Raw genomic sequence first — 24,384 nt, 5'->3', positions numbered from 1 at the left:
GAGCGCTGTGTGCGCGACCTAAAACACACTAGGTGCCTTCCGAAGTCCTCGGAAAACTAACTTTTCATTAAATACAATAAACAGTGTAATAAATAATTTTCCTAGGCTACCTGCCTTCTGATTATGAACTTAAAATAATCGAGTCGCTTAAAATTCAGATATATACAATGCGACCAAAGAGGGGACCGATGCCTTCAACGAACCCTCCGGCTTCCGTCAAGCTACTGGCTACCGCCTCCGTGAGGCTACTGGCTTCCGCGAAGCCACTGGCTCTTCGTCACCCCAAGGCCTTAGGTGAAGCTTCCGTCACTGCCTTGTACGACGTCCGTATACTCTAACACTCTGAAAACCCTCAACAAGAAACCGGAACTCTGCAGCCCGAACAGCACCGTTTAAAGCTTGCAGCCAACGTAAATACCAAACTGCTTCAGAATACTGTTTATGCGAGTACTGTACCTTTCTCTTTAGATTTGATCCCGCTAGCATCCGCAAGAGAACTGCCCCGTCTCCGTGAAACTACTGGCTTCCGAGAAGCCACTGGCTCTTCGTCACCCCATTGACCCAAGGCCTTAGGTGAAGCTTCCGTCACTGCCTTGTACGACGTCCGTAGACTCAAACCCTCTGAAGACCCTTTAATCATACAACAGGAACTCAGAAGCCCGGGCAGCACCGTTAGAAGTCAACGTAAACACCCAAATGCTCCAGAGCACTGTTCTTTTAGAGTAACGTCCCTTTTTTTCAGATGTTGACCTGCTCGCATACACAGGAGAACTGCCCATCTTCGACAAAAAATGGCGGTGCCACATCAAGGAAAATAGCCAAAGCTGTTTGATGGAAAAGAAATGAAAACACATCCAGTTTCTTTTTTTTATTTAGTTTATAAAGTTAATATAAAAGTATTGTCATTTGAACTTAATGTTTCCCCACGAAACAACATCAAAGTTATTTAATTTATACGTAACAATATAATGGGAGTGTGTTCTGAGATCAGGGTTGATTATCCAAAGACTCTGGAAGGTAAGCTTAACTTAAGCTTTAATTATGTAAAATGGACTGACGAAGCACTTACAATAAATTTGGACTGGAACACTAAAAACCAAAGCAATGCGTTTCAATTAACTAAAAAAGCTTATACATACAATATATTGAGGCTCACGGAAATAAAAGATTTTAGCAAATGTTGTACGATTTATGACACAGCTTGAGATATATTCACGTTCTAGTTGCAATAATTCAACTCTCAGCTTTATAACCCAATGGTTAGCTGATAGTTGCAATGCGCCGGCTCTTGCCCATGGGTGCAAAATTTAATCAACAATGCAATGGTTAAGGAACACTGAAACTGCAAGATCTTATCAACGTTTACCTGTCTTAACCACAAACTCATTCGAATGGTACCATTAAAACAATAAATAATTGCTTTTTATTGACTTAGTTTTGCTTTCGTACGCTGTATCCGCCATATTGGAATATTGACCCAATATTGGTTAGGTCGCAGTACACCAATATTTTGCACGTCGGGTTATGTGTTGGAACCTACAAAGTCGATAACGATGTGTTATTCGATACAGAATTCACTGTTTCAAATTTAAACATAAAACATGTCAGCGAGGAAAGTGTGTTGAAACATCGTCGTGTTTTTATAGGGTGCATGCAAAGGATAACATCCGTAGGTTGCCATTCAGGTAAATTTAACAGGTTTGTGAAGTTTATTCATTATTTTCCTCAAATTGTCTCGAACGACGTCTGTTAAGTGAAGCGCACGGATTCTCTGCTCTGAACTGCAACCATGTTTATGAAGGGGTGCAAATGGACTGCCAGAGCCGCCATAGCAAAAATTATCAAAGGCTCTGGCAGTCCGTTTATATGGACTAATTCACGTTCTGACTGGTGTCTTTTAAATAAAGGTTTGTTTTGTTCCATTTATAATTATACAGATTTGACGTTGAAACATGTGCATGAGCAGCTGTAATACACATTATAAAATTTATGTGTATAGTCAAAAAAGAGTGCAATACCCTCTTTAAGGCAGACGGCAAGGGCAAAATCTCCTTGATCCATTTTCTACTGTAAGTAAGAAAAGACGGCAACATTAATCTTGTGTGCAAAGAATATAAATTATTGTATAATTTATGTACAGTTTATGCATATAAATAACTGGATTTGAAAAAACGTTGAAGTTTAATATTTTGCTGTTAAAGTTGTATATGATGTTGCGCGAACCATGCTGCTACATTGTGTCGTTTCAAAGGGACAGGTATAGGTCGACACGAAAATAAACAAAAAAGACTATTTTGAGATTTGTGTACTGTAAGGCCATTGCGTTATTTAATACTACATATTTTACTTTGTTCCGTAATAATTCCATATTATATGATTTAATAATGTTTGAAATTATGATGCAATGTTATCACAAATTTATCCACCCCCACCCCCCCAAAAAAAGATGAATAATACATATATCGCATAAATCATATAAACCACATCCGTACGTGTATGCTATTCCATACAAGTGTGTGTGATAATTTATACATGCAATTGATGCAATTAAAATACCTTTGTTTCATAACATGTTTCATACGTATGAAGCACATTGGCCCATATATGCACCCCGAAAAGACCACCGCGCAACCTGTCATGTCCTTGAACTAGGTCGGCTTACACACGCGACCTGTCATGTCCTCTAACTAGATCGCCATACAATCTATGATACCGATTGCCCAACGTAGTCCTTTATAAACCCGTATAACACTGACATACTTCTGGGCGTCGAATGGTATGCAAATAAATCGGAAATAAATCAACTGTTAACAAGCTGAAAGGGCTGCAAAGTACATGGTCGCGTCATTTGAATATCACTGATTTCACTGTTGCAAAGCGCATTTTAAAATTATTTGTATCGACGGCAACAGCAGGTGAACAAAATTCTCTCACCCGCCGTATATGCTAATGCGATATTGCGCACCTTTAACTAAAAATAGAAAATTAAATTTCATCTCAAAAAGTTTGTAATCGTTGTGGAAATATGTTATTTGATAATGTATAGTTATCATTGGGATATTATATCATTGACAGCATATAAAAAACGCTAACAATTAAAATTAACGAAAATAATGCTTAATTTTTTACTTCATGTACAAATGTGTTTGTATAATTTACATGTTTATGGCTGAAGAATTTAGTTAATTATTCTGACATGATTCACGACTGTGGTTGAGAATGAATGCACACCATGGCACAGTCTTCGAGTACACTAAATAGGGCTATTTAAACATGCACATACCAAAAGCTGGCATTGCCGTCAAGCAAACGTATGGGCACTCAATCAATCCCCTCTGTAACGTCTGCTGCGAGAGGCGACTGCAATACCACCACACATGTTCGACAAATAGTGTCCCCTAAATAATTAGAGATCGAGCTACAGAAATAACAATAGATATGTATGTTTAATTAAATTTATTTTTAATAATGTTCGATATAATCAGAGGAGACGAGCAAAAAGAACAGAATAAAAAAAATATGTTGTCTATATCAAGTGACCATATCTGCAAAAGACATTTCAATCTGTATATATACTGCCAATATTGAACTACTAAAGCAATCATCTGACACATTGTTTGTCATTGAATTTGTAAGTGATGGTTAAAAACTACCAACAATTTGTGCCAATGTGTAGCTTTTACTCATGGCTGACAAACTGCCAGTTCTATCATTCTATAAGCCCATTAAATAAAATTATAGTGGTTTTACAGATTCAGGTATATTTTGTAGTTTTTGTCCGAGATATGTTTTAGGCGGTAATAATGAGTGCTCATTATATTTATTATTGCGGTTCAATCCGGCGTCATGCATCATGCGGTGTCAACCGAACTAGTGTGGTCAGTCTAAGTCCGGAGTCATGCATCGTGCGGTGTCAACCAAACTAGTGTGGTCAGTCTATGTCCGGAGTTATGCATCAGGCGGTTTCAACCGAACTAATGTGGTCAGTCTATGTCCGGCGTCATGCGTCGTGCGGTATAAACCGAACTAATGTGGTCAGTCTATGTCCGGCGTCATGTATCGTGCGGTGTCAACCTAACTATTGTGATCAGTCAATGTCCGGCGTCATGCATCGTGCGGTATCAACCTTTAGCTCGTTGCCACTCTAAAGGACCCATTTTACATCCGAGCTAGATGAACCTTTGTCAGAACGTTCATCTAACAATATCTATACTGAGTCGAATTCGAATCTGGGTAAGATGCGTCCCAAAAGTAGACCGCCTGATCAACACGTAGAAAAGCCTGTTTATGACTCATTGGCCACATTTATGACTCAATCTTGACGAAACTTGGCCAGGCTATTTATTTTGACAATACCTTGGCCAAGTTTGCATCTGCGTCACACAAACTAAACCAGCAGATAAAATCTTATTTAAAAAAAACACTACAACATTAGTTACCACTAATGAAACTTGGTCAGAATAGTTATTTTGACAATATTAAGGCCGAGTTCGAATCCGAGTCACGTGTATCCAAAAGTATGTATTGACAAGTATGTATTGACATAAGAAACCCTTACTACTTCTGTCGAAGCCACCTTTATGATTAAAATCTTGATAAAACATGGTCAGGATGTGTATCTTGACAATGAGCAGGTCATGTTAAAATATAAGTAAAGTGTTGTAAAAGAAGATGACTACGTCAAGTCTTCGACGATTCGTGTACCTGAACTTGACCTCAGGTGAATTCTTTCAGACCATCACTGCTCAGTTGTTTATTGACTAAATACCAGAGATAAAATTGCATATTTTCATAGACTAAAATATCCGGGCAACATTAAATGGTCATTAGCAGTGGTCGCTAAGCGAAATAATTCTGCAAAAATACATTAGAGCAACTTAAAGAAAATGACTTTCGTTTAAGGCACTATCAAACAGTTTAATGCTGCCATTTTATACCACTAACCGTTAACCAAAAACCAAAGTCTATGTAATTGTAGGCATAACCAAGATGACTGGAAGATAGTTCTTCGGCGAAAAAAGCGCTAGGAATTTTTGACACCACGGACGTTTGTTTTTGTGATTTTTATAGGTGCGGCCAATTTGACGACTACATGTATGTAATAAATGTTTTTACACAAAAGATCCCCATAGCTTTTCTTCTATCAGCACCAACAAGTGGTTCCGTCTCAATCGCGGTTCTTCAAGTCATCGCGGTTCTTCAAGTCATCGAGGTTCTTCAAGTCTTTCTGAACGATTGACCTTCAGATCTCTATGGGTCGGCCTCTGTTCCGTTACTCCCGAGGAGTCAATCGGAGCGAAACCCAATGCAGAGAGGAGGTATGCAAGGATGTCAAGCTAATGCCAGAGTCTGGTTTCAATGGTTTCACAACACAGCAGCTACTGTATTGACAACTATTGCCCTTGATAGTTGCATAAAATATTGAATGAATTAAAAAAACATTTTTATTTAACAGTTTAGCTTGCAATGCCGAGCAATGACCAACTACATCCATACACGAATATTACAGTCGCTATATTAAGACGAGTTAGTTGCTGTCTTCTTCAAAACAACAATCTTTTTTATCGCAGAATTCTGAGACGCATGTCAACTCGGGCCTTTTAGAGTGAAATGATGATACAGTGATAGCTGGGTTCACTGGGATCTATGGGTTGTTAATTGTTGATAATAATCAAACCAGTAGGAGATGGTTAACTTCTTACGCGGTCACAATCAAACCAAGCCTCGATCGCAAATCTAACCCTTTTGTATTCACAATCCATCAGGCGAGCACAATAAAAAAATTAACGCATTTTTCAAGCCCCTTTGGTATCAGCCATGTGAAGGTTTTGAACCAAAGATTGTTTACTTGATGTCCCTGAAATGTGATCTAATTGTGTTTTCATTGGTTTAAAAGGGAACAATCATGCTAGTGATGACATTTTGCATTTTTTCCACAAAGAGCAAAATATCGCAATGCATTCCTGCACACTATGATAACGTCAAGTACTCAAATATTGCAGCTCAATGCAGAGACTAAAGACCCTGAAAGAACAAAGCAATTAAAAAACTAAACAAATGCCTGTGCGTTCTCTATAGAAAGGTGTTCGTGATCATTGAATTTCCGCCTTCTCAAGGAAAAATAAATGGGCAGTAGTTGGTCCAGAAATAATCCAACAAAACAATAATAAGTTTGATTACCCATAAACATCCGACCCGTTGTCATACACAAACACAACAACATTTAGGAATTAAATATAATTCTTTATAATAAATATTCAATTAAAAAAAACTTTCACAAATACAAACAAAAAGATCATGCTATTATGCAACAGTTTCTTTCTTTTTTCAAGGTCAAGCATAAATTTGAACCAAAAAAAATCCTTAAAAAATTATCTCACATAATCAGACATTTGACCAATTCCACCTTTCTAATTGTTTGCTTTTGCTGCCCTTCACTTATTTTACCTGCTCTTCAACTTACAAGGCAATTCAATGGATTGTTGACCTTCATAGGTAATATTTGCCACCATTTTGTACTTCTCATCACAACCATCACATGATCATAAGGGTGTGTCCTTTGAAACACAAATGCTCTGATCAGTATAGATGAGCAAAGAAAGCTTGTTTTTCTCTTGGCACGTACTTTGCATGAAATTAAATATTGTATATTAGCATACATGTATATCCCTGAATAATGGTCACTTAAAAAAACAATTATTTCACTGGTCACTATTAACCACCCATGTGTTGTCAAGGAACTCATTTTTTAACTTGATATAACTCTTTTGTATTTTATTTGCATGGCAACAATAATATTCATGACTTTCGAATGTCATTGACATCACTGTATCTGTCCCTTAAACTCATTTGTCAAGGGTATCTTTGACATTTAATGGACCATTTTTAACTCCATACAAATAATCAATGACAATGTAAGCATTCTTTGATATCTTATGATACTTTCTATTCCAATGACATTTTTGACACATTGCTTCCCATTCGTTCCTGCATGTTTATTTTCTCACCTTTGCATAGGATAAATATGATCATCTTATCATTCACCAAGTCCGTGACATTTGTGCTATCATCCAGGCATCTTTTCCTTCTTTCAATTCAATTATCACATTCCACTGATGATATATCCACTTCAAAGAATCCTTACAAGGAAGCACAAAGCTTGTGCGTTGAGACTAAAACTACAGCTCACCATTTGATTTTCATCATATCCATGAAATTTCATTTCATCACCTCCGCAATATCCCTTCCCCCCATATGACTTTCAAGCATCTCTTCCAAATTCACCTGATGATCTATTTCCTTAAAGGTACCCTTTCCTTGCAGCAAATATTGTGCATGTACTGCTCCCACCACACTTCATCTTATGATGTTCACCATATCCATGACGTTAGTTTTATCATCTGTGTCACTCTCCATTCCTTCCATGCCATTGTCTAGCACTTCTTCCACATCTCCCTGAACTTCCATGTTTTCTTCCATCTCTTCCTCCTCCTCCTCGTCTTCCTCTGTTAGAGAATCTGCAGCGTGCTTGAACAACAAGCTCCTGCTTGTGGAACGTTCTTCCAGGTTTGTACTGTAGGAGTCTTGCATCTGAAGTTGAAATGTGTATACATCTACATAGTTATAACAGTACGTTTGAAATTTGCTTTAACCCACTTCCACTCAGATACAGATTATGACCCTTTGAATTTTCTTAGTAAATCAAATAAAATTACCGATAAACACCTTTTGTAAGATTCGAAGTAAAAAGGCTTCTTTCCTTACCCTAAGACACTGATGAGCATCAAACACCATAACACCTGAACAGACTGCGAGTAAATTCCCAGGTTGTTCTGTTCTGGGTTTATGCTGGTTGCATATTGCCATTCTCATTTTGCTTCTGAGCAGGAAAGGGTTAAAGGCCTTTGTTTATATTTGACCAGGCACTGTTAGTCATAAAATGTAAGAAGCGATAACATTTGGAGATTGTTCTGTTATCATTTAAAAATGCTGATTATTTTAACCTTACTTGGTATTGACCTTATAACTAAATAACTTTTATTATTTATTTTTAAATATAATAGTCCACATAAAACACACAAACAACAAAATAATGCATCAAAAATGGATACCTGTTTGTGTTCCTCAGTCATGTGTATTGCCATGTCACCATGGTCGCCATTGGTTACCTGCTCCTGCAACTCATTGGAACTCAGCTGGGATTGTGCCACTAAGGCTTGAAGGTCAGCCTCTGTCAACTGACCTGTTGCTAAGGCACGAATCTGATCTTCCGTCAAATTGAATTGACCTTCACCTGCAAAAGAGATGTCAATTAATAACAAATGGAAGAATGCTTACTATGGGTGGTTGTATTGTCAAAAGTGCTACAAATCTTAGTCAAACCAGAAGAGCATTTGAAATGGTGGTTGTGATGTTAACATTGCTACAAGATAGAGATGGTCCAACAAGAGAAAAAACTTATTATTGTTGGTTGAATTGTTTACAGCGTTCCAGACAGATATTGTCTAACCAGAAGAACACTTAATCTGGATGGTTGTGTTGTTTACAGTGATACAAGAAAGATATTGTCCAACCAGAAGAACACTTAACATGGATGGATGTATTGTTTACAGCGATACAAGACCCAGTAGAATACTTAATATGGATGGCTGTGTTGTTTACAGTGATACAAGACAGAGATGTCCAACCAGTAGAACACTTAATATGGATGGCTGTGTTGTTTACAGTGATACAAGACATATATTGTCCAATCAGAAGAACACTTAATATGGATGGCTGTGTTGTTTACAGTGATACAAGACAGATATTGTCCAATCAGAAGAACACTTAATATTGATGGTAGTGTTGTTTACAGTGAAACAAGGCAGATATTGTTAAATCAGAAGAACAATTAATATGGATGGCTGTGTTGTTTACAGTGATACAAGGCAGATATTGTCCAACTAGAAGAACACTTAATATGGATGCCTGTGTTGTTTACAGTGATACAAGGCAGAGATTGTCCAATCAGAAGAACACTTAATATGGATAGCTGTGTTGTTTACAGTGATACAAGGCAGATATTGTCCAACTAGAAGAACACTTATATGGATGGCTGTGTTGTTTACAGTGATACAAGGCAGATATTGTCCAACTAGAAGAACACTTATATGGATGGCTGTGTTGTTTACAGTGATACAAGGCAGATATTGTCCAACTAGAAGAAATTATAGAACGTTCTTGTTTTTTTAGTCAATAAAACAACTTATTGGTAAAACAAGAGATGGCATGTTTAAGGTTTCAATAATGTGACAATGTATGTTTATATATGGTCTGCACCCCAACTATGTCAATGGTGTCTACAAAGTTCTGACACCAGGTTAAAGGTATCCCAAATGTTGAAAGACCAGTTTTTTAAGGTGGGACCTCAATTCAAAGGTAAAGCTCTCTATTAAAACAAGAGGGCCATGTTGGCCCTAGTTCTCTCACCTGAGAGGAGTCGGTTCATTCAATCTTTACCAAACGTCAAACTTGACCTAGATATTGTCCAGACAAACATCCTGGTCAAGTTTCATCATTATTTTGACCAATTTTCCTGATGATGGGCAAAAATTGTGACTTCTAGAGTGTTTACAAGGTTTCTCAATAGCCAAATAAGGAAAACTGCCCCGCCCACTGGCGGCCATGTTTTTCAAGGACCGTAACCACTTTTGAACTCAACCATAATATCATTCAAACAAACATTTTGACAAAGTTAGATGAAGATTGGGCATGAAATGTGACTTTTTTTATACCTAGTGACCTAGTTTTTGACCCGGCTCGACCCAGTTTCAAACTCAACTGAGATTTCATTGGGACAAAGCTTCTGACCAAGTTTCATGAAGATCGGACAATAAATGTGGCCCATAGAGTGTTTACGAACAAATGTGGACGGACGGACAACGGACGGACGGACGACGGACAAAGACCGGTCACAAAAGCTCACCTGAGCAATCAGGTGAGCTAAAAAATACTTTCCTTTATTGAGGATTTTACATGAAAGGGACAAGTTAACCTAACCGATTTTCATAATTGAAAAATAGGTCTTTGAATATGTAAAGTGACAAACTTTTTTTTCCATAGTTTTACTAATCAAAATAGCAAAAAAGAAAGTTGAATAAAATTATTTCCTTCCCTATGATTAAAACGCAGGATCCGTGGAAAGAAAAAGTTTTTTTTTTTTTTTACTTTTTGTTTTTATTTAGGAGGTTTATTTTGCTTGTTTAAACAAAATTTATACGTTATTTTTTTAATCTATGACAGACAGTAACTATGAAAATCATAATTTTGCTTGTTTAAACATTATGTGAACACTTTTTTTTTAAATCTAAGAGAATTATTTTTAAAATTGTCATTTCATCACACTCAGAACAAGTCCCTTTTTACAGTCCTTTCTTACTATCATTGACATGAATCCATAAAGAAACATGTAACATCTATCATTGTGTATATTTAAACAAATAAATAAGATTATAAGTGTTTTTTTTCATGTTAAGAACACCTACGCAATATCCATACACTTCAAGGAATCTTAAATTTCTACCATTTCCCTACTAAATCTTATTTTTTTTAAGCCAAGTGACAATTCATTTATTAAGGATGCATACATAAATTTCACCAAAAAAAACACAAGTACATAATGCAACCATTGCAATACATGCAATACCTTGCATTCTTGAAAAGCTTCTGTCCACAATATATAAAACAAAACTTATTAATATGCTGTCTATGATATAAACAAAAAACATTATTAATATGTGCAAAAATACATTTCATATGCCAAAAACAACATCAAAAACATGCTGACAATAAATGAGAAATGCCAACAAAGTAAACAAAACAAGCCAAACAAATGAAAATGATCTTGGTCTTTTCATGAGAATGAAAAATTGAATATCCAAAGGTCCCATCCCATGAACCTCAGTAATAAATCAACCCAAAAGAGAATGAGAATATCTCATAATCAGCAAAATGAAGTCTTCAGTCATGAAGTGATGCACAAAATTGGTGAAAACAAAAGCATGAACAAGTGAAATAACTCTTAAAACATCCCTTTTGGGTTTTTCTTTTTTAATGCTTCCAACATCAATCAGAAGAAATCATAAACTAATTTTCTGAACAATAAGTCATTCTATTAAAAACAAAGATAAAATCATGCATGGAAAATAATGTTTTTCAGCACCATTGCTTCCTTTTAAAGGATATTCCATAATTTTTAAAGAATTTTTCGCTGGTTAAGACAAATAACATTCAAACTTTACTGAAATACCTTATGCAAAGTAACCACAGACACAAGGTTTTGAGATGCTTTTGTATTTGACCACCATTTACTAGATTCCCCCCACAGATTACCAGAATGCATGCCTTGATGACATGCAAAGGAAGTCATGCAGTGCAATGGGTTGGGTGAGGGATAATATGTTCTTAAGAGGACAACAGTGAAAATACATTAGTCACTGACTGGACTTTATTCCCAGTCTGTCAACAACTGATGACCAACAAAAACAGAAATATGTTAGAGAAAGAAAAGGCATTGAGAAAGCAAGAAGGAGCAAAAAGAATAGAAGAGAAAGAAAAGCATAATGGAGAGGTTATGAGACAATAAAACACAGATACGAAAAACTGCGGGAAGATATTCCCGCCATGGATTAAATAACTGTCTAAAGAATTTAAATGATTGGTTTTGTGATAGGATGTATTGTTCAAGAAGACAGTGGGATATTAAATGTCAAAAAGCTGTAACTTTCACTTTCTGAGATTATTTTAACAAAGAGTTATAATCAAAGGCTTAACGATGGTAGTATTAATTTTCTTTTATGGACTGCTTGTGTATTGAGCTTAGATAACAAAACTTAAACACAATTAAGAATTGTGAATACACCAATTGTTGTGTATTGGATAAAAAGAAAAGATTTTAATCTCAAATGAACCTTTTTAGAAATATTTTAAATCAGCAAAAGGTCTGGTAAATAATAACAAGTCTTGCACAGAAGCAATAGGGAAGGCATAACAGCAATAAAAGCTGTAAACTGAGAGAGCCCGATGTTAAAACAAGGTGCAAAATTATGGTAACTTGTGTACATTCCTAATAAAACTTAAGGCTCTTTTGCGTTTAATAAAAAAATGATAAAACAATAGAAATGTGGCTTAAATGTAGACCAATAACAAGTTCAACCAATGCCTTGAAAAGAGGTACATGCAGCACTCTAATATATCCAAAAGTTATATGAAACAAAGCATGTGGACACTAAAAATATTGCTAAATTCAATGCAGCAAAACATGTTGACTTGAAAAAAAACATACATGGATGCAGTACAATATGTGGACACGCAACTAAAACATACATGGATGCAGTACAATATGTGGACACGAAACTAAAACATACATGGATGCAGTACAATATGTGGACACGAAACTAAAACATACATGGATGCAGTACAATATGTGGACACGAAACTAAAACATACATGGATGCAGTACAATATGTGTACACGCAACTAAAACATACATGGATGCAGTACAATATGTGGACACGAAACTAAAACATACATGGATGCAGTACAATATGTGGACACAAAACTAAAACATACATGGATGAAGTACAATATGTGGACACGAAACTAAAACATACATGGATGCAGTACAATATGTGGACACGAAACTATCCCATAATATGTATAATATCCAACAGTTCTATGCCGTAAAGCATTTGGACTCTAAAGTATCCCATAGTTCTATAGAGTCAAGCATTTGGACTCTAAAATATCCCATAGTTTTATGCAGACAAGCATTTGGACTCTAAAGTATCCCATAGTTCTATGCAGTAAAGCATTTGGACTCAACACTATCTCATAGTTCTATGCAGTCAATAATTTGGGCTACAATTACTATCCAATAGTTCTGCACAGTTACTGTAAGCATTGGAAACTCTAAAACCTTCAGAAAATTTGCACAGAACAAGATTCTCTATAACTGACACTATAATGTATTTAACATGGTCTCAGAATACAGGCTGTTTAAGGCAATTAAAATATGTTAAAGTATATCTAATTTAATGTTTATTTTTTTTATTTTTTTATGTTTATGGTATGGTTATTTATACATATAAACTATGCATTTTTTTCATTCCATATATGCCACTTCAAAGTGCTGTATTCATTATGTACTAAAGTATAATTATGCTTAGTTAAAAAAGAAAGATAACTTTATTTCAAAAGTTGTGAATTATGTAAGAATAAAAACATATTTTTTGTTATTTTATTTTTCTCTCAAATTTTTCCATATTTACCACTGCATGAAAATTATTTGCTATACATTTATATCAAGTTTTGTTTTCTGAAATGTCCTTAATGGCCTTTAATAAAACTTAAGTTCAAACAAGAGGCCCATGAGGGCCTAAATCGCTCTACTGCTATTTATAGACACTGCATGTTTGGAAAGAATAAGATGGAAACTGTGTACTTAATCGCGCAAACAAGGAGAATTTTCTCAAATTCAAGGGAAGATAATTGTGTACTTATTTCTCCGATAGTGCTCATATTCAATAGGGTTCAAGTCCTCATTGATATAAAGATACTGTGCAAATTTGGAAATGATTGGATGAAAACTGTGGAATTAATTGCGTAAACAAGCGGGATTTCAAAATTTTCTCATATTCAAGCGGAAGTCATTCTAGACTTATTGCTTCGATATTGCTCTTTTTAAAAAAGGGTTCGAGTCCTCATTGATACAAAGACACTGTGCAAGTTTGCCAAGAATTGGATGGAAATTATGGACTTTATCACATAAAAAAAAATAATTTTCATTTTTTTCTCAAATCCAAGGGGAGATAATTCTGGACTTATAACACTGATATTGCTCTTTTTCAATAGGGTTTGACTCATCATTCAGATAAAGACACTGTGCAAGTTGGGAAATGATTGGATGAAAACTGTGGACTTTATTGCGTAAACAAGCCTTATTTTACAATTTTCTCAAATTCAAGTGGAGATAATTCTGGACTTTTTACTCTGATGTGACCCATTTTCAATAGGGTTCGAGTCCTCAATAATATAAAGACACTGAACAAGTTTGAAAAGAATCGGATGAAAACTGTGGACTTTATCGCGTTAACAAGAAAAAGTCTAACACACGCACGCACGGACGACGGAAACCACGCCATGACATAAGCTCTTCAGGCCTTTGGCCAGTAGAGCTAAAAATTGGATTGAAAAAAAAGTTTGAGCAACCGATTTATCATTATTTCAATATCCTTTACCTCTTAAAACAGCCTTCACAAAATTTACCGCTTAAATTGTATTATTAAAATCTGAGATTGATACATTTAGATTTGTTTAAAAAGGTATCCATGGCCACTGATTTATTAATAACATTTTTCATGAATGCCTTGGTAACAAACATAAAATAAATCTAACCATCAGATCAGGGGATGGGCCAAACCTTACATTCTTCTGTACTACTTTTTGTGCCCAGTCAGCACATTTGCAAATTTGACAATGATATCGGTGACTTTATCTTAAAATTTGAATGGATTAGAACAGATGTTACATATTTGAATATTGAGTGGTACATCCTGCTTAATTCTCATCGTGTGCAATCAAAATCCCTTTAAAGGTTCTGATAGTGCTGAATCAAGCTGGATTAAGAGATTGAGGTGTCTGCCAATGAAGTTGGTTATTCAGGACAAATTCCTTGCAATAATTTTTTTTACCATTTTGGGAATGGGGCTGGGTCCTTGGATTGGGAAATATCAAGTCGCTTCGACTTAACCCTTTACCACTTAGATACCGGTACGTATTTTCAAGTTTTTGTTGTCCCTTAGAAAATTAAATTTAATTTAAGACCTTTTTTTACTAGATTCAAGTTTGTAAGGCTTCATATCCAAACCTTAGATACTGATGAGCAGCAAACAGCATAAAACCTGAGCAGACTGTGAGTTACTCGCAGGCTGTTCTGGTTTTATGCTGTTTGCACATAGCCATTTTCACTTTGCTTCTAAGTTGGAAAAGGTAAGATAGGGAAATTGAGAATCGAAGTGGTTTCAATATTATACTTACCAAAGTTTAATTTATAGAGATGAATGGGAATGAATGTATCAGCACCAGATATGGCCAAAAAAGAACACTGGCAACCAACTATCTGAGTCAAGGCTTCATGTATCAAATGTGCTTCTCAAAGACCTCTCTAAAAGGGGATTTTTTTTTTTATTTGGTTTGTTTCTCACTAAGAAATTGATGGAATAATCCACAACTTTTTTATTTGGTGCAACATGTCATAAAAAACAAAGTATTGCACCATGCAAAAAAGCCTCATAAAAGCTGTGTACGAATGATATCTACATTGCAATCTCTGAATGTCACATTTTCCCAATTTTGAGCTGCTCCATGGGAAAATGGGTCTTAATGCATGTGCATAAAGTGTTGACATAGATTAGCCTGTGCACTCTGCACTGGCTGACAACACGTTCCGCTATTATCAAATTTCTTGATTAACTTTATTAAGGGGAGACACTTTATGTGAATTCATTAAGCACCGTTTTCACACGGCGCAGCTCATTTGTATTAAATTTAAAAATACAAAATTCAAGGGAGACCATTATTGTTATAGTGTTATCTTCTCTTGGAAATACACTGAAATGTTATACACCACTTCAGACCACACATTAGCTTTGCCCTTTGTTAACCATAAACATCTTTGACAACTTAATTGCATTTACCTTTAATACTTTAATTTTCTATGCGCCTTTGGTATTACATTATTAACCCACAATTAAATTATCAAAATTCCTCCATAAAAATTGGAATGCCTTGGCTACAGAATTAAAGCATTTTTAAAATCAACCATTGCAGGATTTGATCTTTGGCATGATTGTGCTATGTTAATTGCATGTATCGAATAGTGCAGTGGTGACGGAAAAAATGACAATTATATGATTAGAATAATTAAAACATCTATAAATCATTCCAGGTATGAAGCATGTAACACAAACAAGATCTGCTGATTTATGAATACTTCTTTTAAAGAATAATTAACTGCAGATATTGGCCTGCAAAAATCTTTTCAAACACCATTTGCTGATTTTCTCAGATAATTTAGATCCTTTTTGTGTGATGAAGAGAGGGGCATGATGTTATCCAAATTATCATTCAGATTCATAATTCAAATTAATATATATTATATGACATGCAATGCTTTAAGGAATTTTTTTCAATAGTCTGTTTGTGTTTGTGTGTGTGTGTTCTTGAAGGTCCATTGATCAGTAAATTAATCTTTTAATATTTCAACAGTTCCGTCAGCCTGTGTAACCCTATAGAACACAGCCACTTGTAACCCTATAGAACACAGCCACTTGTAACCCTATAGAACACAGCCACTTGTAACCCTATAGAACACAGCCACTTTGTAACCCTATAGAACACAGCCACTTTCAACTGAATAAACATGCGCCACACTCTGGGAAAACTTAGCTTAACCCTTTGCATGCTGGGAAATTTGTCGTCTGCTAAAATGTTGTCTGCTGAATTTCTAAAATTAGCATTTTCTTCGATTTTTTTTCAAAGAATACTATCAGAATAGCAAACAGTTTGGATCTTGATGAGACGCCACGTTCTGTGGCGTCTCATCTGGATCCAAACTGTTTGCAAAGGCCTTTTAAATTCGGTTCTAGCACTCAACGGGTTAATGAATGTGAATGTGCATAGTGTCGTCCAAGATAAGCCCGTGCAGTCCACTTTTCCTATTAACAATTTAACCCATTTATGCCAAACGTCTAGAAAAAAGGCCTTGGCAATCATGCGGCCTCTCATCAGGGTCTGCGTTGTTTTCTTAAAAAATTTCTGTAAGAAAAATTCTAACTATAAAAATAAATATACAGTGTTCTTCAGGAACTCGCTGACAAGTTGGAATGCGAGAGGACCAAGAAGAGGCCCAGACAGAAACCCCAAATGATTCAGTTCGTGAAGGAAGGACAAAAGGCGCCTAAAAAACTGCAGCCTACCAGTTCTGTATTAGATGAATCTGATCAGTGGGAAATGTCTGTTGACCTGAAGCAAAAGCTAGTGTTCCCAAACATTTTCCAGACAACATTAAGGCCTGACATTGTGTTGTGGTCCACTAAAGATAAGTGTCTGATCATGGTTGAACTGACAGTCCCTTGGGAATCTCGTTGTGAAGAGGCCTTCCAACGGAAAAAGGCCAAGTATACATACCTACAAGAACAATGCAGAGGGAAGGGATGGGGAGTGTGGCTCTACCCTGTGGAAATCGGCACTAGAGGATTCCCAGCACAGTCGCTGTGGAGAATGTTCAGTGCCTTGGGCATCAAAGGAGCAGACAGGAAGACAGCAATGGGCAAACTGAGCCTAGCAGCAGAAAGGGCATCCAGTTGGTTGTGGATGAAGAGACAGGAGAGGAGCTGGAAGCCTACCACCAACAAGTAGTGTCTGATCAACACTGCGGGCCGGCCGCCTGGAGAGTGTCCTGTGATTAAAGGGCCGAAACACTTGTTGAAAGGCGGTTCTCAGCTGATGATGTTGGTGGTTCTAGCAGTACAGAACTGTATCTCACTCATTTACTAGATATCCCTCATTTTGGAAATAAATTTATCCAATTTAGAAGGATGGCAATGTCCACTAGGCATAAATGGGTTAAGGTCAAAGATATCTTAAATTATTCTTAATATCATTATTGTTTGCATGCTGTCCCCCTGAGAAACAGGCTCAACATATCAATGCCAGTTATCAGGTTTAACCCATTTATGCCTAGCATCTAGAAAAAAGGCCTTGGCAAACAGCGTAGACCCAGATGAGACGCCGCATGATGCGGCGTCTCATCAGGGTCTGCGCTGTTTGCTTAAAGGATTTTCTGTAAGAAATATTCTAAATATAGAAATAAATATACTAGACATCCCTAATTTTGGAAATAAATTGATCCAATTAAGAATGACAGGAGAGTCCACTAGGTTTAAATGGGTTAAACCATTTACTGATTATTTGCAGTGTCTGACAGTGTTAAACAAAAATTTATTTGGTACACAAAAGGTTACCATCCCTGCCAGAGTGTGAAATGCTTATACTTTTCACCCATTCATAACCAAGCCATTGAAAATCACACAGGATAACTGCTGTACACATTACTTCATTCACAAAAACTGTAAAGTGAACCAGTATGACCTGAATCAGCATTATCAGTGAAAAACCACAAGCGGGCAATAAAGACTAATGCCTCCTATTGCTCAAATGTCCACTGGACCATTTGTCACCTCATCATTTTGGTCAAAGGTTTGAAATATCAGAGCCATCAGTGGTTACTCAGAAGGATGCGAAAAAACAAAAGGCTTTCTTAAACTGGCAGCCAACTTATGGTCATGCAAAGTGATTTTCTTAAAGCCTTTGATCTTATTAATGACATGATGTAAACAATGGATCATGTCACATGATGGTCACATGTTCAACTTAACTACAGGAAATGGTGTTCAATACAGGTAACAAGATATTATTTGTGTTCAATAGGCCATGGGGTTGGTTATGGCTCTCAACTTTAGATAATTTGTTTTACAATGCATCAGTCTATTAACCCATTGCATGATGGGAAATTTGTTGTCTGCTAAAATGTCGTCTGCTGAATTTCTAAAATTAGCATTTTCTTCGATTTTTTTCAAAGAATACTATCAGAATAGCAAACAGTTTAGATCCTGATGAGACGCCATGTTTTGTGGCATCTCATCTGGATCCATACAGTTTGCAAAGACCTTCAAAATTCAGTTTCAGTACTGAAAGAGTTTAAGAAAACCGAAATGAGAATAAACATAAATAAGTTTTACCAATAACAAGTAGCTAACATTGAATGACCTTTAAATAAATAATTTCCCATCATTTTCACTTAAAGATCAAGCAAGAAACATATTTCTCTTTTTATCTGTTTGTGGCATTTGGCTTGTTTGCTGTTTGCCCGATGTTCAGTCAATAAATATATAAGAATAAATAAAATATGTGTGGAAATACTCAATTTGGACCTTCAAGCTCTTGCAGGAACTTTTGACAGCCAACCCTGTTTAGCAGGGAACACAAATCTTCTCAGAATGAGATTTAAAATCCCTATGATAATCAAATTTTATTTGCTAATGAATAGATTAAGGCTAGTATTCCATCTATCCGCATGCGTATCCGCAAAATCCAAATACGGACGCTATATTCCATTTATCCGCATACGTCGAACGTATCTTTCTTTTTTGGGAAAAAAAAAATATATGAATAAAACTGAAAATTATAATTGACATTCTTATTATGAAGGACAAGGGTGAATTTAAGTAGATATAAGGTACAAATCATCATTCTGTCTGTAAAAGACTACAAATGGTAAATACCCGAAACATCTTCTAGTGCATTGGCTATGCTTTTCCCAACATTTGAATTGAAATCAGAGTTCCAATATGCAGAACTGCGTTGGTTGTATAATTCCGGGTAATTTTTCACGAATTCGATTAGTTTTCAGTTGATTTTTGAGATGACAGCTTCCTTCATCGTGCAAAATGCTGTCCGTATCATGTCCTCATCCGCATTAGAATGCTCACTTGAGCGTTCTTTTGCGGACGCCTATTGCGCCTGCGGATATGCGGATGTGGATAAATGGAATAAGCGCAGTGCATTTCAACTGGTTCTATTGTTTTGCGGATGCGGATAAGCGGATGCGGATACGGACAGATGGAATAGTAGCCTTACCCCCTGCATGATACATTCCCATACAGTATGTATTACTTATATTTGCTTATATATTATAATTCCACTTCTCCAAAAATATGGTTACAACTTTCAATTGCCCTCTTTAAAACCTACTTGTAAATGCTCAGGATAAACACATTGCTCTCTTTAATACATTCAAACAATAAAAGGAGCATTTAAACAGATAACACTGGTATCATTGGGAATTAAATCCCAGGTATTTAACATGTTGGCGGACAAACTTCCTGTAATTATTTCAATTGATAGAGCACCCATCAGTCGCTATGCATAACTTCACATAATTATATCCATTGAAAAACATGAATGAATCACTTTGACTTCTTCACCAAAAGCATATTTTTATAATGGACTTGTCAGAAGCTATATACCTTAATTGTCATAAATACGGTAAATACCTTAACTACTAAGAGTCATATTTAAAATATCACAGTAATACATTTTTATTTAAACATAACCTTTAAAAAAAGAAAACTGATTCACATTCAGGGAGGGCTATACACTAATACAGAAGGGTTGCTAGCGATTATGATGATAAGTGACAATTAGACGTATTCAAATACCTTTGAAGTAAACAAGCTAAAAGGGTTATTTTCTTTTTTTTGTGAAACCTTTACAAAAATAATATGTCTCTTTAAAACATGATAACTGCTGTCAAGGAAGTGTCAAAACGAAATTTAAGCCAATTTTGATTGAGATTTCATCAATATACTAAATTTGTTAACCAGTTAAGACCAATCTTAATAGTCACATGGCACATTTAAAAAATCTGTAGTCCCAGTGTCACATGATATCCAAGTGTACTCAGTTTTGCTATTTATGAAGATTTAAAGGTTCTATTTATCAATGGGCCATACAGACATTATCAAGTTTAAAGGAATTCCAAATCTCCACCAAACTGTCAAATGTGTTTATGTAGGGTTTTAACTGAATTTAACCACAAAGATTAAACGGTGCAGTTATCTGGAATACTAATTAAATCTTTATCTGTTTTAATTTAAAAACTCATCAGAAGGGAACTGTTACAGGCCCAATTAAAGGCATTGTCCATGGGCTTTGTAGTTGCCTAGGTCAATTTAACATCACGTTAAGGGCTCAATTAAACACCTTAGAAGACAATGTACCTGTGACAAATCTCTTCTGAGGCCCTTATCAGCAGGTGTACCCTTATGATGCCCTTTTAGGAACAGCCGCATAATGCTTAAAAGATCCCTGCAGAAGTGTCCAACAAAACTATCATTAGATCAGACATTGTTATGTTTAATGCGGACAGCAAAACAGCAATTTGGCATTTAGTGAACAATTAAAGCTTGATATTCACAGTTCATGGTCTTCTATGGTAATCTTTGTGGACCGCAAGTCTTCATTTTAAGTCCATCATATTTTTCCCATGACAACCCATTAGTCACGATGATTCATACATAGATGATAAACATGAGAATGTGACCTGGTAATACTAAGACATGACCTCAACAGCACAGCAAATAGCCCAAGTTCTGTAGCTACAATAAAACTGAGACTTAATTTTTATGGGCATGCTTTACTTTTCATGCACCCACAAGGTACATACCAGAGTATAGGGGTAGAAAGGGTATTAAATACAGTAGTGTAGAGGTCAGTTTAACTATATGGGACATCTAAGGGACATTTTAATTTGAGTGCAATTTTTATCAGTGGTCAAAGTGGCAGCCCAAATTGGAGATTTATTGCCCATATTCACATGACCAACTTATAAAACTAATCTGCCTCCCGAGTCCCTTAGCCATTGACCCCAGATTTGCCTGACCCTCGATGACCTGATTAAACCCATGCCCTTCCTGATTGTCCTCGTTTATGATAAAAGAATTTTTAACCGTTAAAGGATATATTAAAATGATTTGCCTCTTTGTGTTAAGAATGTTCCAAAATGATTTAAACAGGCCAAATAAAGGACATTTAATGATGAAGAACACGATGAAAAAACAAGCCTGTAAAATTGGGGTTTTATTTTTATGCGAGTATATATCGTCGTAGGACTACAAAAGGATTGGTACAAGTGGAGTACTGGTACTATCACTGTTTGATTAGACCTTATGGCCGTTGTACCAGGTTAACTGAGAGAACATTATGGCCAAAGTCAGCCATTAATCAACTGTACTTACATACTTGTACGCATCTCTAAACACAAGAATGTATTTTTCAGACAAGTCAGCAACCGTTCATGATGTATGTCTCATATTGTGGAATATGAGTATCACATTCATATTTATTAAATCATTCTCTACTTTTTTTAAGCAAAGGTTCCCCCGATACAAGCCGGGGCAGTTGTTCTTTTCCCGTATGCAATCTCAGTATTCACAGTAAATAAGTACGATATTGCAAACTGCTTCACATGAAGATACAAACCATTTAAAACAACATCTCAAAATGTTTATGATGAAAAATACTGGTTCTACACAATAAATCTCACTCACACTAGGCTTAAGCATACTGGTTTTACACCACATGTAACACTTAGAATAATATGTAACACACACATTCTACACCACATGTTACACTAAGACTCAGCTGTTACATACTGGTTCAAAACCATATGTTAAACTAAGAATAAGATGTCACATACTAGTTCTACACCACATGTTACACTTAAAATAAGAAAAATGCACATTCTAAACCACATGAGTAAGATATCACATACTGGTTCTACACCACATGTTATACTAAAAATAAGATGTTTCATACACATTCTAAACCAAATGTTACACAAAGAATAAGATGCTACATACTTGTTCTAAACCACATGTTACACTAAGAAAAAGATGTTTTCTACTGGTTCTAAAACATATGTTACACTATGACTAAGATGCCACATACTAGTTCTAAACCAAATGTTACACAAAGAATAAGATGCTACATACTGATTGTAAACCATATGTTACACAAAGAATAAGATGTAACAAACTGGTTCTAAACCGCATGTTACACTAAGAATAAGATGTAACATACTGGTTCTAAACCATATGCTACACTATTATTTAACTCTAAGAATAAGATGTAACATACTGGTTCTAAACTACATGTTACATTAAGAATAAGATGTAACATAATGGTTCTAAACAATATGTTACACTATGAATAAGATGTCACATACTGGTCCTAAACCACAAATTACACTCAGAATAAGATGTAACATATTGGTTCTAAACCACATGTTACACTAAGAATAAGATGCAACATAATGGTTCTACAACACATGTTACACTAATAAGTAGATGTAACATGCTGGTCTACACCACATATATAGTATTATGACATTATTGAACATTTTCTATTGCCAAAGAACATCGCACACATTATATACAATTTTGTCATAGCCTTAGCAACACAGTACCCATCATTTACTGCTTAAATAAACACACTTTTCACCATAAAATTTCAATCTATTCAAATTAACCATTTAGCAAGTCTGACTCATAAGTGAGCTATTTATGATATACATTTTAGTGCACTGATATTTTTATACAAAGAAATATTATTTGATTCACACGGTATACTTATCCAGCTTTTTGACTTCTTATGCAAATGAGCTGACTGGATGTAATTTAAATTGTCATTTAATAGCGTGATGACTCTCATTTGTCAGTTACTGTTTATTTTATTTTCAAACAATATATATGGGCTGTGTTCTGTGTAAAGGGGGTTTAATTCATGTGCTTAAAGTGTTGCGCAAGATTAGCCTGTGCAGTTTGCAAAGGCTAATCAGGGCAACACTTTGCGCTTTCATGATATTTTTCGTTCCAAGAAAGTCTCTTCTTAGCAAAAATCAAGTTTAGGAGGAAAGTGTTGTCCCTGATAAGCATGTGTGGAATGCACAGGCTAATCTGGGATGACACTTTACCCACATGCATTAAACACCTTTTTCACAGAGCATGGCTAATATATATTTAGATTGAATCTACAAGCTAAGGATGTTTAGAAAAGTGAATTGGCTTAAAAAACATCTTTGTCAGATGACTTCATGGTTTAATTGAAACAAGAAATATCTTTAAAAAAGATATACGGCGTTGATTGTGGTTGCAGTTTATAAAAGGTAAAGACTTCAATGAATGAGATCAAAGATAGCGAATGTCTTTCTGTGCAGTTCTTAGCTGCAGCAAACGCAGTACGGGATGATACGCGGAGTTTTCGCGGCTTATTTTACATTCATAAACGTATAGATACAAAACAGAAAACCAAAAGAAGAATGGAAGTGATATAAAAACATATGAGTCATCCGTCCACACGCGAAGTATCCGTATATATTTTAAATATTTATACGCGCGTTCTTCGAACAAACCTGTTTTAGTGGTTTGTCTGGCGTTGCTATTTGATTCGATTTTTAACAGTATCGAGAATCATTGCGCTCATGCTTAATTAATTAGTCAATATGATGGTATAATTCTTGTTAAATTAATTTAAAAATAATATTTATCATGGTATTGTTGTAAAACACATTAAGAATCTATTAATGACACACCATATGATATCGCTGGATATCTTCATTTAACATCTGTCTGGTCTAAAGAAAATTCCAGTTCACCTAGTTCACGCTATAGCGTCTTTATTATATAACGATTATTTTCCTGGCCTCGAACTCCGATCAGCACATAG

At 35.6% G+C, this 24,384-nt stretch overlaps 2 protein-coding genes across 4 annotated transcripts in view; one reads left to right on the top strand and one right to left on the bottom strand.

The window, feature by feature from the left end:
* Positions 1 to 1,317: 1,317 nt before the first annotated feature.
* Positions 1,318 to 18,362, top strand: LOC127864764 (uncharacterized). Of its 2 annotated transcripts, none has more exons than XM_052404627.1 (2): positions 1,318 to 1,698; positions 16,903 to 18,362. In XM_052404627.1, the coding sequence occupies exon 2, from the start codon at positions 16,963 to 16,965 to the stop codon at positions 17,455 to 17,457; it is 495 nt and encodes a 164-aa protein (XP_052260587.1). In that variant the 5' UTR covers positions 1,318 to 1,698; positions 16,903 to 16,962; the 3' UTR covers positions 17,458 to 18,362. The 2 variants fall into 2 exon arrangements, with proteins under 2 accessions (XP_052260587.1, XP_052260586.1); XM_052404626.1 differs by having other exon boundaries at positions 1,319 to 1,685.
* The window catches only part of LOC127864763 (uncharacterized), a 146,439-nt gene continuing 128,325 nt past the window's right edge, over positions 6,271 to 24,384 (bottom strand). For both annotated transcript variants that reach the window (XM_052404623.1, XM_052404625.1), the window contains exons 21-22: positions 8,112 to 8,293; positions 6,271 to 7,590 (exon numbers count right to left, since the gene is read on the bottom strand). In XM_052404623.1, the coding sequence (XP_052260583.1) occupies positions 7,357 to 7,590; positions 8,112 to 8,293 (416 nt within the window). In that variant the 3' untranslated portion in view covers positions 6,271 to 7,356. The remainder of the gene's footprint in view (positions 7,591 to 8,111; positions 8,294 to 24,384) is intronic.

Source organism: Dreissena polymorpha, chromosome 1 (genome assembly GCF_020536995.1).
Source record: "Dreissena polymorpha isolate Duluth1 chromosome 1, UMN_Dpol_1.0, whole genome shotgun sequence".
NCBI classification, from domain to species: Eukaryota; Metazoa; Mollusca; class Bivalvia; order Myida; family Dreissenidae; genus Dreissena; species Dreissena polymorpha.
This window is presented reverse-complemented; position numbering and strand designations above follow the sequence as displayed.

What these genes read in the sequence shown, in the direction of transcription:
- LOC127864764 (XM_052404627.1), top strand. Translation starts at nt 16,963, where the DNA reads ATGATTCAGTTCGTGAAGGAAGGACAAAAGGCGCCTAAAAAACTGCAG.